The following is a 14,575-nucleotide window of genomic DNA, read 5'->3' as shown; positions in this document are numbered from 1 at the left end:
CAGAGTCTGGAAAACTGTAATTAATTTAAGATCTGGACCTAAGTGGAAAATAAAAGTGATAGAACAGTAAAAGATTAAGAAATTAGAGAATATCTAACAGCAACATCAATCTCAGTCGATCCCTCATAAACAGAGGAGATAATTTAATCTCTTCTATTTAGTTATAGTCACCCTGATTAATGAAGAAATCTAGTTATGAATGACAGGTTCTCTGCATCACATGCTGTTAGAATATTACATTTAATCAATAATCTGCACCAGTATCGGCGCCACATAAAACCAAAAAACAAAGAAAAACCACTAACATATTGGCCAATTCGTAATTTGCAGGATAATAAAGGTGGAGATTCAGGAAAGTAATCTGATTGTTTTTCCTTTCAGCTGCAGACCTTTGAGCATCTCTTGAAGAGCGAGAAACTCAAACCTGTTGAGCAAATGAAGGTAAGAACAAACGTACAGTTTAACTCCTAATAATAGAATAGAAGAGAATATGCTTTATTGTCATTATACAGTGTATAACGAAATTGGAAAGCTTTACAAATATACATATAAATAACAGTGTGAATATAAATAGCAAAGTGAATGAGGTAGTGGTGTATAGTGCAGTGTCACCTCATATTCACTGTAATGAACCGACTCTGTTCTTCAGGGTCTCACTCAGCTCTCTGAGGGCCTCGACTCTTTAGAAAAAGGCTACCTGTTAGCAAGAGATGAACACAAAGTCCTGCAGCAGCGAGGAATAAAAATCAGCAACTTTGACCCTGAACGGTAACAGTGACATCCAAAATGCGTTAACAGCCATAGATTTTGCATTTTATTATTATGTTCACTGCAGGTTTAGTTGTTTTAGCCTGTTGGTGTGTTCATGTTTATGCATCAGGGAGCTGGAGGGGCTGATCTTTCAGTGTGGGCTTCGGATGGATGAGCTGAAGGAGCAGGGGGAGCAGATGAGGCAAGAACATCTGACCTGTGAGGCTCCACCCACTCATGAACCCGCCTCCTTATTTACTCTTTCTATGGCAGAAGAGTCCTTGATTCATCCACAGGTAGCAACACCATCAATTACTCTGCATATTAATGCACTCTATTCTAGTCAAGATCCATCTTTTGTGCATATCCTGTGAGACCACAACTTCACAGCTTCAGTATCTTCTTTTACATCGTGCCTTTTTTAATCCTGTAATTGATTTTTGTTTTTTAAATTTATTTTATTAGTCACTTTATTCTTTTTTACCCTTCATTTATTTGCTTATTTATTATACTAATTTACTATTACTACCACTATTATCTTTTTGGCCTTGTGTTTATGGTTTTATACTCTATTTTCTTTTATTGCATTTTTCCCCTTATTTGAATATGACATTTTATTATTTTATCTGCTGTTGTTGTACTACTTTATTTTGAAAATCTTTTACCATATTTGGACTACTTAGCCTTCTGTTGTACAGTGGTCTTCCTGGTTGTCCATATTTTCTTTTTGCCCAATCTGTAAAACATTTTGTAAGCTCTGTTTTTTTTATGGGAACTATAGAAAAAAGTTATTATTGTTAACAGCATGTCTGTAGCTTAGCCATGAAAAGAAATTTATACAGTTATTATGCTAATGGATAGTAATTCTAAAGTAAACAAAAATATACAAGAAGGTTTATATATGTAGATGTTTTATGTACCTATACAGTAGAAAAAAAATACCACATGCTGTTTTTTATTTAAATTATTTTACCATTTTGTTTTTTAAAGATAATCTCCAGCTATAAAAACACTAAATGTTGTATAATAATTTGACTTAATCTCCTTCCAGATCCCTCCTGAGCCTTTGCTGGTTGATCCAGGTGAAGCAGCACAAGCAGAAGTGAGTTCAGTCATGAGCGAGAGCGAACTGGAAGATGAAGAAACTCTGAATTCTCTCCGCCTCAACCCTCCAGATGTCGAACTCAGATATGTCGAGCAAGACTTCTCCATACCAGATCAGTGAGTAATAATGTTTTAAATCTTTCTTTCTAAAAAAAATGTATAGCATTTTTATGGCAGTTTTTGATATGGATGTTTTTGCCCTTAAGGTCCGAACTTTTACTTGTTCTCTGCACAATCAGTTATAATGCATCAGACTCATTCTTGTTAATCATTGACATATTCCAGGATGTGATCATCAAAAAAAGCAACTTATTTTATGAAAAATAAATCATTTTTTGGGGGGCATTTGTTCTTTAAAAACAATAACAGCACTAAAATGGGTTTATAGGAGATTTTTAACAATCACATTTTGGCCCTTAATAGTGTGTGTTTTTGGGGTTTTTGTTTCCAAATCTGACACTGCACAAAAACAGTAATGCGTTACAGTTAATGTTGTCGATTATCACTGATGTATCCCAGATTGCGGTTATCAAGAAAGCCACTTACAACTTATATAGAAAATAAGCAGTTTTCCCCATAAAAAACTGAGGGACACCATGTACACAAACTGTCAGTTAAAGGGCTAAAATTCTAAAAAATAATGAATGTTTGGTAGTTGTGATCAACGCTGCTGTTGGTTAAAAAATATAAATCTGTGAAAGTGATAATATTGATATGAAATATTTTTATGAGCGTATTTTTAAGAGCATTCTTGTGTCGCTTTTTTAAAAATGATGTCAGAGGGTTATATGTGGGAAAACAAATAGCCTTGCAGCTTTAACTTATTTGAACAATAAGTTAAATATTCTTTCACACTAAATGTTCTTTCTGTTTCTGTTTAGCTACCAAAGCTTCAAGGAGCTTCCTAAACTTCTAGACCACAGTTTGGGGGAAAGACTTCCTCCGTCTGCTGCTTTAGAAACTGAATTACAGGCTGAGGACAAGAAGGACGAGACACTGGATCAAGAAATTAAAAAAGTCTGGAAAACTCTCCCACTGAGGTTTGTCTGAGAAAGCGGCTCTGAGATGTTCCTGCATCAAAAAACTTGTGCATTCCAGTATAAATATACATTTTTTAGCTTTGATGGTAACATGATAATTTTTCACCCACCTTTTGATTAAATAGAAATTAAAAATGATATCATGCAAAACCACATCTACAGACTTTTTAATGGAAGCTGGTTTCACTGGCTTTGACTAAATTGTGCTTCTCTGTTGACAGTGAAACCACTTCAGACCCTCCCGACTCTCCAGCTGACACCAGTAAACAGTGGAGCAGCAGGTCCAGTCCTCCTTCACACGGCGCCTCCAGTCAGTCCACCCCAGTTCCTCCCAGTAGCAGAAGTAGGTTGGATCTGAAAAAGTCCCACAGCAGCAGTCTGAGCAGCCTCGGAGATATTCCTGCAGACAGGATGAGCTCTAAGGGTCAAACTGGGAGCAGGAGAGCACATTCTCAGGTCAGTCATGTTGTAAACTACCAGCATAAATAACAACCTGTCAATGATTTTTATTTTTGATTCCATACAAAAGTGTGGCATATTTATGTCATTTTGAGGTTGAGTTTTTGTAATATTTTATTCCATGTTTAAAATATATGACTTTATAACTTATAATTATACTAATAATAGCAGAAATTGTAAAATATTGGATTTTCAGTATGACGTTCTCCATCTAAGGGTAATAGAGAATGAGTACCATTCCTCCTGATGCTATATGATTTATATTAAGAAGATCATGTAAATTCAGACTTCTAAACATTCACTATTTAACTGCTGCACACAATGGTTTCTGTATTTGTGAGTGAGTCACATAGACTGTCTGGAAATGATTCACGTAGCCTTTTGGTTTGACAATAGAAACAAATGTGGAAGTAATACCTCCATTCTTTCCAACAGCCAGCAGAGGGCTAGTCTTTTAGCATAGAAGTTTATGAGAAAAGAACATTTTTTATGTTCTTTTTTTATGGTTTATTGTCTCCAAATGTAAACAGACAGTAAATTAGTGAATGTTGGATGGTAAGGCTCCCTTGTGATTGAAAAAATTTCAAACCTAAAGCTTCAAAGCTGTCAGATAAAAGTGAATGTGTAATGTACCAGTGACTACAGCCATATTTTTTGTCCAGTCTGATTTTTTTTTTTAAATGTGGAAACACAGAACTCAACTCATACAAGCAGTGTACACTTGCATAAACTCATGATTTAATTCCCCAAAGTATTCTTTCAACCTCTCATGATTTCCTGAAACAGTAACGATACACCGCTAACTATAAACATCCCAGTAGTAATTAATTAAAACCTACTATTTATGTGAAAAGATGAGATGTATTGATTCCATAGACAACTGCAACTTTCTAAATATCTGCTCCTTAAACTAGCATTAAACCTTAAAGCTGCTGTCCGGAGTTTGAATCGCAGCGTCTCCCAAAACACTGTTGGTCCCACCCTCCCTCCCTCTGATTTCGCCCCTTTATTTGTGCACGCGCGCAGTACATGAGAGGAGTGCCCGGAGTGCTGCAGCATCTTGCCTGTTTTGCTGTTTTCCCCTCTTCTACATTTAGTACATTTAGTAAATAATAAAGGAATTACGTTAGAATGCTGTATTGAGTCTAACTTGTCCTAATACCAAAATAACATGAATCTGCTAGGACGAACGAGTAAAGTTTCAATATGTGATTACACTCGTGTATCCCTCTCGATGACGTTGTTTATCAAACTTAGTGCATTTACGCGTGTATATGTGTTAGATTGTTTATTTATTTCTATCTAGAGTTCAGAATTGCATGACTCCTCTGACGAAGAGTATGTCCCAGACGCCCCAACATCTTCCTCCAGAGGTCGGGCATCTAAACGAAGCCGTCAGGCAGGCTATGGAGGCCGTGGTCGGGGAGCGACGCGAGCACCCCGAGCCAAAAAACGTCCTGCAGTCTCTTGGCCTGACAAGCCGTGGGATTGGTAACTTTTCTGGAAGTTGCTGAGCCCTGATGCTCTCTCCTCCACAAGCAAAACAAATGTGCGCGCGGTTGCGTAGTGCGTAGCTCGCCCACCTCTGCATGGGCTTGCTTGCTGTGCGCGTAACCGTTGATTGACAGCATGACAAAGCTGAAGCTCGAACTTGATTGGTCGGCAGCGACCGGCGCTTTTTGGAATAACATGGGGGTCTATGAGAGGAAGGCGGAGCTCATGAATAAAATTTCATATCGCGTCATACTAACATTGTATTATAGTATCGAACTACACTAACACATTTAAGCTTTGGTAAAAAATGATACATAAATTGAAAACAAATGGAAACTCCGGACACGAGCTTTAACCTCTATACAGCGATCCAAACATTTACATGCTTCCAGACTTTATGTAGTAAACTGTAGAAATACAGTATAGATAGATACTTTATGAATCCAAAGGGAAATTCAAGTATTCAACAGCTTATATACAACAAAAAGATGAATAAAGGCAGGTTGGTAACCAGAGTAACATCAATATTAATGGTTAGTAAATACTGTAAAAGTCTCTACAACACTATAAACAAAACACTCCTAATTTTCATATCTATACAGATACTAAATGTATTAAGTCAGTTCACAGTATTTACACATTTCAAGACAAAGTGACTTAAAGGGATTTCGACAGGTAGTAAAAAAAGAAAATAGTAGTAAACTGCATACAGTTCATAGAATGACTATTCTTGCTGGAAACAGCTGATTTTTACTGGAATATCTCCATAGGGGTACAGAGGAACATTTCCAGCAACCATCACTCCTGTGTTCTAATGCTACATTGTGTTAGCTAATGGTGTTGAAAGGCTCATTGATGATTAGAAAACCCTTGTGCAGTTATGTTAGCACATGGATAAAAGTGTGAGTTTTCATGGAAAACATGAAATTGTCTGGGTCACCCCAAACTTTTCAGCGGTAGTGCATGTATGTAGTTAAATACTGTGATCTGTTTCGTGTCCACCAGGATGGGATCATCTCTCCAGAGATGGACAGTGGTTTTGTTGGTTCAGAGAGCAGTCATTTGACTCCTGCTGCAGCTTCCAGTCCTGTCCAGCAGAGGGCATCAGAGAGGTGAGCAGAAATCACTGCCTCACATCACCTCCCTTATTTACTGCATCATAAATTTCACCTCCATCCCCCACCATGTAACAAACACGCCACACATTGGTGTTTCCTCTTTCTCAGTGCCATGCAGTGTCCAGTTTTTAGTCTGTTTCTCACAGGTCATCTGTTTTTGTGTTTTTAATCTTCTACTATGATGCAGCAGCGCTTCAGTGCCTCAGGAGGGAAACTCTGAAAGGCCTCGAGCAGGCCTGGTCTCTACTCCATCTTCATCATCATTACATCGTCTAACAGCTACAGAACCCAGATTGGACTCCCAGTTTAAACAATATCAGCCAAGCAGAACCAGACCAGGACAGAAGAGACAAACCTTCTCCTGCTCTCCACAACACTGGGTCAGTTGGAGAGAACAAACACCGGAGGACAATGACAGCAGTGAGTCTTCAGTTTGAATCAGTGAATCAACACTAAAACCTGCTGTCCTTATACTCTGTTATTTATTATATTAGTTTTTCCTCTCTCTGCAGCTCCCACTGGCTCTGAGGACTCTGACCGCTGCTGCAGAACCATCGACTCCCTCCACAGCTCCCCCTCCAGCTCCTCCCGGCCTGCTCGGTATCACCATGGCAATTCTCAGGCCGCGAACTGCGAGTAAGTGTGTGTGCAGCAGCTGCTACCATGGCGATACTGTGCAAACAAGGCCACGTTTTCCTGAGTGGGACTCAAAGTGAACAAGCCACATCACTATAGAGTGCAGAATGTTCCAGAAAACATACGATCAGAGCCGCAGTGATGCTATAAATCACACACTGATGGATAACGGTTATTACAAGAATACCTGAAAGTCCATGAAATGCTCCACCATGCTGAATGTTTCTATTATCATATCTTTGTCACAGAATCTGCTGCTATTGAATGAGGTTGCATAGTAGGAGGTACCTTCTGTTGTTTCCTGCATAGTGTGGTTCTGCATGATTCATTTTAAACAGTGTGAATACATTTGGACTTAAACCACCTGGACTGTACTAGAGTTTGACTTTGGAACTTGGTGTGATAAGAAAAAGTTCTGACCTTTAACTGGATGGTGTTTCATGATTTTAAAAATATTTTTTTTGTGTTTTTCTTTAGTAATGCCATTCAGACCCTACAGGCTGAAGTAACCAGACTGAAGGAGAGACTAGAAAGCTGTCTGAAGAATAAGAAACCTCTCAGCTCTGTGAAAGCAGCTCCTTCAACTCTCAACTCCTCCTCACCATGCATCAGGTGGGTTTTATCCTGCAAAATGAAACAACACACTTTTGTAGACGGAAGTTGAGTTTGTCTGTAGAGTGAAACAAGAGGATTAACATGATATTTCTTTAGCCCAGTAACAATATTATACAACTGGAGTGGTTTCACCTTCACACGTGATCAGTGATTATCCTAATGTTTGCTATGTATGCAAAAAGACATCCATCCATACACTGCTTAATCTTCATTAGGGTCATGGGGGGCTGGAGCCTATCCAGCTGACTTAGGATGAAGGCAGAGGACACCTGGACGGGTCACTAGTCTATCACAGGACTACATATAGAGACAAACAATCACATTCACACCAACGGACAATATAGAGTCACCAGTTAACTTCAGGATGTTTTTGGACTGTGGGAGGAAGCCGGAGTACCCGGAGAAAACCCACGCATGCACAGGGAGAACATGCAAACTCCATGCAGAAAGATCCTGGGAAGGCCGGGACGTGAACCGGCTGCAAGGCGAGACTGCTAACCACCAACCACTGTGCAGCCGTTCCAAAAAACATTTACATTTTTTTTTCTCCTAAATTTTGCCTCTGACTAGCACCATACTCTACATTTTTGGACCCAATTTCCACCGTCATGTAACTGGTTTGTGTTATTCTATCAAAGCAGGGTTGTATCACTGATTCTGCAAATTTTCAGGACTACAGCTACATTGATCTGTCGATCTGTGCGTAGAAAATGACACCAAAATGGATGTGACCTCACCTTATTTAAGAATTTATAACTCAAACACCTCAACTCACTCAATATTCAACACTTCACGAAAAAAAATCTGTCAAGCTGAATTTGGTCAGACGTTGCACATTCTGTGAATTGAGGCAGAATTGCCCTCATATACTTTACCAGTAATCTGTTCTTTTTATGTGTGTTTATACTTTTTTTTTTCACTGCTCAGGTCTGTGGAGCAACGAAGGGAAGCCAGTGGTGAAAGAAGAGAAACTCAGTCACTTAATGAGGTAGAAGAGGAACGTGTGCTGAGACGAACAACCAGATCTGCTTCTGCACAAACACAAAAACCACAACAAGACCTCTGTAAGTACACGGTATATTCACATTTTACTGCTAACACCTAGAGCAGAGGTAGTCAACTAAGATTCAAAGAGAAAATTTATTAAAGCAAAGGTCCACAACATCATAATGTCTAACCTTAGTTAGTGTGATATATGTTGAGGTAGCCTAGTAGTTGCATATTCAGGATGATTAAATACATTTTGACAATATTTATTGTTACTTAACATTTATAGAAATGTAAGACTGTAGATATGTGCAATGTTCTTCTGTCATTAAGTAAAAGAATGGCTGCATTTAAAAATATGAGAAAATATATGAAACAGCTTCTGAAAATAAAATGCATAACTTGACAAAGACAAAGTTTAGCCAAAACTTTTTCCCTTTTTTCTTTAACTGTCTGACATCTTCACTGAACAGTCCCAACCAACTTTAAAGTTTACACGACCATTCAAAAGTTGGGGTCACTTAGAAATGTCCTTTTTTGAAAGAAAAACTTTTTTTTTTTTCAATGAAGATAACATTAAATGAATCAGAAATACACTCCAGACATAGTTATTGTGGTAAATGACTATTCTAGCTGGAAACAGCTGATTTTAATGGAATATCTCCATAGGGGTACAGAGGAACATTTCCAACAACCATCACTCCTGTGTTCTAATGCTACATTGTGTTAGCTAATGGTGTTAGCTAACCCTTGTGCATTTATGCTAACACATGGATAAAAATGTGAGTTTTCATGGAAAACATGAAACTGTCTGGATGACCCCAAACTTTTGAACAGTAGTGTATAATCCTCAATAAATCTTAATCTTTTACAGTTTCTCTTTAATTCCTTTGTATTGCTTTCTTTTTCTATCGTCCCTTCGTCTGTCCCTCGTCTTACGTTTTTGTCTGTATGCAGAGCTGCAATGTTGAGACTTTGGGTATTGTCAGGTGGGATGGCTTAAGTTGCAATTGGTCTGAATGTTTCCTGACCATAAACAGTAGAAAAGCTGCTCTGGTTGAAATAGAAGCGTCCTGTCAAATTTGACACCCCCTTATCATTTACTGCTTATAGATCCAGATGGCATAGAATATATAAATGTGTGGAACAAATGGTTTCTATCATAAAAACATGAGTCTTAAGGTATTTCAAAGAAGGGATTTGGTCTCAAATTTGGTCTATGTAAACCAAACCAGTAGAGAAGCTGCATTTCAAACATAGATGCACACAATGGAATTTGTATACATCGACACACTGATGCTATGAAAGTTTGTGTGGTTTAGCATCATAATATATCACTTAATGCATCTGACGTTTGTTATTTCAGTGAGAAAATCTGAGCCGGACTCATCTCCTCATCCTCAGGTGTCCAGATGTACTCAAACATCTGTAGCACCAGACAGCAGCTGGCAACAGGTGACTTCAGTCCGCAGCAGGAGAACACAAACCAGTAAGAACATCTGGCTCTCCACTATGGCTAATTTAACTTCTAATGTAACGTCAGACGCTTTCAGTGATTCTGACACAACTGCAGAATGTAGTGTCTCTGATACAGTATTTGAAGAACCTTACCTCTTACTGATGAATTTGAGAACAGCATTACCTCCCACTGAGCCCTGAATTCATTCAAAATACATGCAAATCATGACTGAGTTTCTTTTTTTGCCACTTTCATATTAAGCACATAAAACTAGTAAAATTTCCTAAACTACATGACCTGGCTTTAGACTTGGGTACTCATTCTAGTTTTCATGTTTTAAATACAAGAGCCAATTACAAATACATAGTGTTACATATATGAAGATGTTATAAAGTTTACATGATATCGTCTTTATGTTATGAAGAAAACACAAAAACTGATTTATTTTGCATTTGTAGGCAGTTTTTCCAAAATTATCACAGTTTGAAATGTCAGCGATCAGCAACATTATTTTTTTGTGCATTGTGAGATTTAAAAAAACTCCCATGTCTGACCTCAATCCCTAAATGTAACAAAATATTATGTATTAATATTATTGTATACGCAGTATATCGTTAACATTCTGGGAGATGCACTTAAAGTTTATAAAAATTCCCCAAAATACACAACATTGCCAATTTTTTTTACGCCATATACATAAATTTACCTGAAATTGTTTTAAAAAATCAAATGTAAAAAGGACAAAAACATCCATTTGGTCACATGAGGGTGGCCGTTTTTTTTCAGACACCTTTAAAAAATTTTCCACAATCTCAAATAATATCATGAAATATTTGTGAAAAAATCTCTTTTGTGTGTTTTAAACGTTGTAACTGCATTAGACAGACACAGACCAATACAATTGATATTTTTTTGTTTGTTTTCAAGAAAAAATAACACTAAATTTTGCAAAAATGACCCTATACTCAAATGTCTTATTTTTACAGAAAAGCTTATTTCCACCATTGTATCTGACATGAATTAGAATCCACAGAAAATCACACTAATCTGAAGTGTTTAAAAGTGTGGCTAAAGTCAGCACACATTCTCACCACCTTTAAATAAGCTTTTGGAGCACAGTTTTTCCTCTAAATGTTCTCTCTTTGTATCTGAAGCAGCAGATGAACCCGACAGCAGCAGAAGTCGAGCCTTTCTTTGTCCTCGGTGTTTGTCGGGTCCCAGAGGACGAACTGAACGTAAGAAACCCGATACTGAGCAGCAAATTCCTGCAAATGTAGCCTCCTTTGCATTCGGGGAAAAGGGGGTAAAATCTGCCTTTTAGACTTATTTAAAGCCCATATTGCAGCCCTTGTCTACATTAACTGTGATGATGGAGTTGTTGATCAGCCTCCTTTGGTTCTTCTGGACTTCCAGGTCCAGCTGGTGGCGTCAGAGAGTCGACTCTTCCCTCCAGCCGCTGCCCTGGGTGTCCTCTTTGTGGATGCCTCGAACCCAACAGATGCACTGAGCCAGGTGAGAGACGAGACGTGTTCTCTGTAAACTCCAGCAGCACATTTTACTGCTGTTGTTCAAGCACAGAAATGATTAGAGTCTGCACTAACTGAAAGGAGTTTAATTATCTGAATGAAGCTGTGACCTGCTCTGTGATTCTCAGACTGCCGCCGACACTCTGAGTCTCCCAACAAAACGACGAGCAGGAGATACTGTGCAGCTGAAGCTTCACCCGGGCTGCTGGAGTACAGGCCGGTCGGTCCAACGCCACTCCTGTAAGTCACCTGAAGTCTGTTAGAGCAGAGGTGTCGAACTCATTACAGTCCAGGGGTCACATTCAGCCCAGTTTAATCTCGAGTGACCTGTAAGATTACAGTAAAATAACAAAAATAATGTTGACTCCAGATTTTCCCTTTGTTTTGGTGCGAACAAGTACATCCTGAAAATGTTGATTTAATGAAGCATCTTTTTACAGAATCTAATGAGCAACCTGAAATGTCTTAACCTTTACATGCATAAGTGGATCAAAAATGATCCGATGAGGTCGTTTTCCTGAAATATCTTTGTAATGAGAAGTTTTTATCACTTTATATTCCAGTTATTCCTCAAAAAAACATGTTTTTGATATCATTCTTTTAGATTTTTAATCTGCCTTTTATACTTTTAAAGAAACTGTAATATTTGGATTATGACTCCAAGCTGTACTGATAATACCATACAAGAGGTGATGAACAAACTTTAAGGAAAAGAGGAAAAATGTCAACAAAATGGATGATGTTCTTCTATTGGTGTTCTGTTTAATATTCTTCTTTCTCAATTATCAAAATGTTCAAAAGTCTGTTATAAAGTGAAAAATTAACATATTTCAAATAGAAAATCCTTCTTGTTGGATAAAAATATAATAAAAACCTTAAATGATTATTCTGAACCAAAATGACATAAAAACGCATTGATTCTTATACAGGATCACTTTGAAGGTATGACGTTTCTGTGCAGTTTTTGACATGTTGAAGTATGAGGTTTTTGATGTCATCTCTGCAAACATTTTAAAGTATGACGTTTTTGAAAAAAATTGTCGACATACTAAAGTATGATGTTGATGAAGTTTTTCAGGACATACTATGACATTTCTGCAATTTTTGACGACATGCTAAAGTATGACATTTTAACGAAAGTAGAAACGTCTGTTTCTGCAAAGTTTTTGACATTTTTGTTGGCAATCTAAAGTATGACAACTGAAAAGTTTTTGGCAACACACTAAAGTACGATGTTTCTGCACTATTTCTGACAATATGCTAAAGTATAAAGTTTCTGACAACTTAATATGTACTATGATGTTTTTGATGACATTTAATGGCATACTACTATGACGTTTCTGCAACATTTTGGATGACGTTAAAGTCCAATGCTTTTGACAATATATTTGATGACATACTTTACTACGATGTTTCTGTGTAATTTTTAGCAACATACTAAAGTATGTTTTTGTGACCTTTTTGCATATGACAAACATGTCTAAAATAAAATGTGGCTGGAGATATTACATTTGGTGAAGGAGGTGAAGATTAAATAAAATAAACAGCATCATCAGACACAGGAAAATCGTATTTATCTTTCAGTTTATTGTCTGTGCAAAAAAAACTCAAAAATGTTTATTTTTTTCTGTCTCCTCAGGTTATTCCCATCGCCGCTCTACGTCTCTCCAACCACCAGATCTTCCTCGCCCGAAAGAGGCAGGAGAAGACGCTCACTGTCGGTTGATAAGCTGCTTTCTGTGGACGGTTCCCTGAACAGAGCCATCAGAGCAGCTCAAAACATGAAACACACCTCCAGAAACATGGCTCAATCTCTGGCTACTGGCTTGCAGTACCAGGAGATGCTAACGCAGTCCTGCAGCTAAACTTTACAACTGGAAACCATCAGTTCAGCTGCAGAATGAAGCTTTTACCAGGAGCCTGAAGAACTGAATGAAGGACCAAAGTGAATAAAATACTAAAAATATTCCTCTTTGTATAGTTTTTTTGGTTCCTGTATTTGAGGAAGACTATTCCTGAGGGATTTTTAAAATGTTTTTAAAGTAGAATTTATTGTGTATCTCAGGTGGCCAAACATTTGTAATTGGATGAGTAGAATTTTTCCAAAAAGATGTCCAGTTACAACAACTTAAACAATGATGTACTGTAGATCATTTTGCTTTTTGAGCCTCCAAGATGCTGGAATAGAAATCGCCTAATGTGACAGTGTAACAGTTTTGATGTTCTCATGACTTGGTGCTCTATTTTGAGCTATTTATTGATAATATGACTTCTATTTGTAGTAAATAACTTCAGGGCTTCAGTGTTATTTTAGTTGCTATAGAAACTTGTGCTGTTTTATGCTGTAAATGAAATGCATTCCTTTCTGAAACCTGTTGATGAACTCGGCTTTAGATGCTTGAAACTTGAGATGCTGGACATCCTCAGAATTATGTTGCTGTTCAAGTAATTTGTTGTTGAACTTTTGTACAGAATTTTAAGAGCTTGCAAGTTTGTTTGTTTTTCCAAGCACAAGTTGATTGGACCTGACTATCTTTACATGGTTCATATAAACGTCCTGGTTTAGTATGTTGTCCAAAATATATCAAAAACTGTCATAGTTTAGTGTGTTGTTGTGGACAAGAAACGTCATTTTTTTTGTCCGATCATGGACAACAACGTCATAGTTTAGCATGTCGTCCGAAAACGGACAAAAACTTCTTAGTTTAGTATGTCGTCCAAAACCGGACAAAAAACATACTTTAGTATGTCATCTGAAAATGGACAAAAAACTTCCTAATTTAGGATGTTGTCTAAAAACACAAAAAACATCATAGTTTAGTATGTCGTCCGAAAACGGACAAAATACGTCACAGTTTAGTATGTCGTTTGAAAATGGACAAAAAAACTTCATAATTTAGTATGTTCTCCAAAAACAGACAAAAAACATGGTTTAGTATGTCGTCCAAAAACAGACAACAAACGTCATAGTTTAGTATGTCGTCCAAAATGGACAGAGAACGTCATAGTTTAGTATGTTGTCCGAAAATGGAAAAAACGCATCATAGTTTAGGATGTCCTTCGAAAATGGACAAAAAGCGTCATACTTTAATACGTCGTCTGAAAATGGACAAGAAATGTCATTTTTTGTCCGAAAATGAACAAAAAACGTCATAGTTTAGTATGTCTTCCGAAAATGGACAAAAAAAATCATAGTTTAGTATGTCGCCCAAAAACAGACAACAAACGTCATAGTTTAGTATGTCATTCAAAAACGGACAAAAAGCATCATAGTTTAGTATGTCGTTTGAAAATGGACAAAAACTTCATAATTCAGTATGTTGTCCGAAAATGGACAAGAAATGTCAGTTTTTGTCTGATCACGGACAACAACGTCATAGTTTAGTA

General features: G+C 37.4%; 1 protein-coding gene across 6 annotated transcripts in view; it reads left to right on the top strand.

The window, feature by feature from the left end:
- Positions 1-13,792, top strand: part of akna (AT-hook transcription factor) — a 37,672-nt gene extending 23,880 nt beyond the window's left edge. For 4 of the 6 annotated variants that reach the window (XM_051938179.1, XM_022191014.2, XM_022191012.2 and 1 more), the window contains exons 8-23: positions 382-441; positions 650-768; positions 881-1,046; positions 1,802-1,971; positions 2,736-2,894; positions 3,116-3,350; positions 5,853-5,959; positions 6,153-6,385; positions 6,478-6,601; positions 7,079-7,213; positions 8,144-8,280; positions 9,570-9,692; positions 10,817-10,897; positions 11,076-11,174; positions 11,317-11,428; positions 12,828-13,792. In XM_051938179.1, coding sequence (XP_051794139.1) covers positions 382-441; positions 650-768; positions 881-1,046; positions 1,802-1,971; positions 2,736-2,894; positions 3,116-3,350; positions 5,853-5,959; positions 6,153-6,385; positions 6,478-6,601; positions 7,079-7,213; positions 8,144-8,280; positions 9,570-9,692; positions 10,817-10,897; positions 11,076-11,174; positions 11,317-11,428; positions 12,828-13,053 — 2,286 coding nt within the window. In that variant the 3' untranslated portion in view covers positions 13,054-13,792. The remainder of the gene's footprint in view (positions 1-381; positions 442-649; positions 769-880; positions 1,047-1,801; positions 1,972-2,735; positions 2,895-3,115; positions 3,351-5,852; positions 5,960-6,152; positions 6,386-6,477; positions 6,602-7,078; positions 7,214-8,143; positions 8,281-9,569; positions 9,693-10,816; positions 10,898-11,075; positions 11,175-11,316; positions 11,429-12,827) is intronic. The other 2 variants (XM_051938180.1, XM_022191013.2) reach the window with 2 other exon arrangements.
- The last annotated feature ends 783 nt before the right edge of the window (positions 13,793-14,575 follow it).

This window comes from Acanthochromis polyacanthus, chromosome 18 (assembly GCF_021347895.1).
Source record: "Acanthochromis polyacanthus isolate Apoly-LR-REF ecotype Palm Island chromosome 18, KAUST_Apoly_ChrSc, whole genome shotgun sequence".
In the NCBI taxonomy this organism is placed as follows: domain Eukaryota; kingdom Metazoa; phylum Chordata; class Actinopteri; family Pomacentridae; genus Acanthochromis; species Acanthochromis polyacanthus.
The sequence above is the reverse complement of the archived record's forward strand: the minus strand, read 5'-3'. Positions and strand labels throughout refer to the sequence as shown.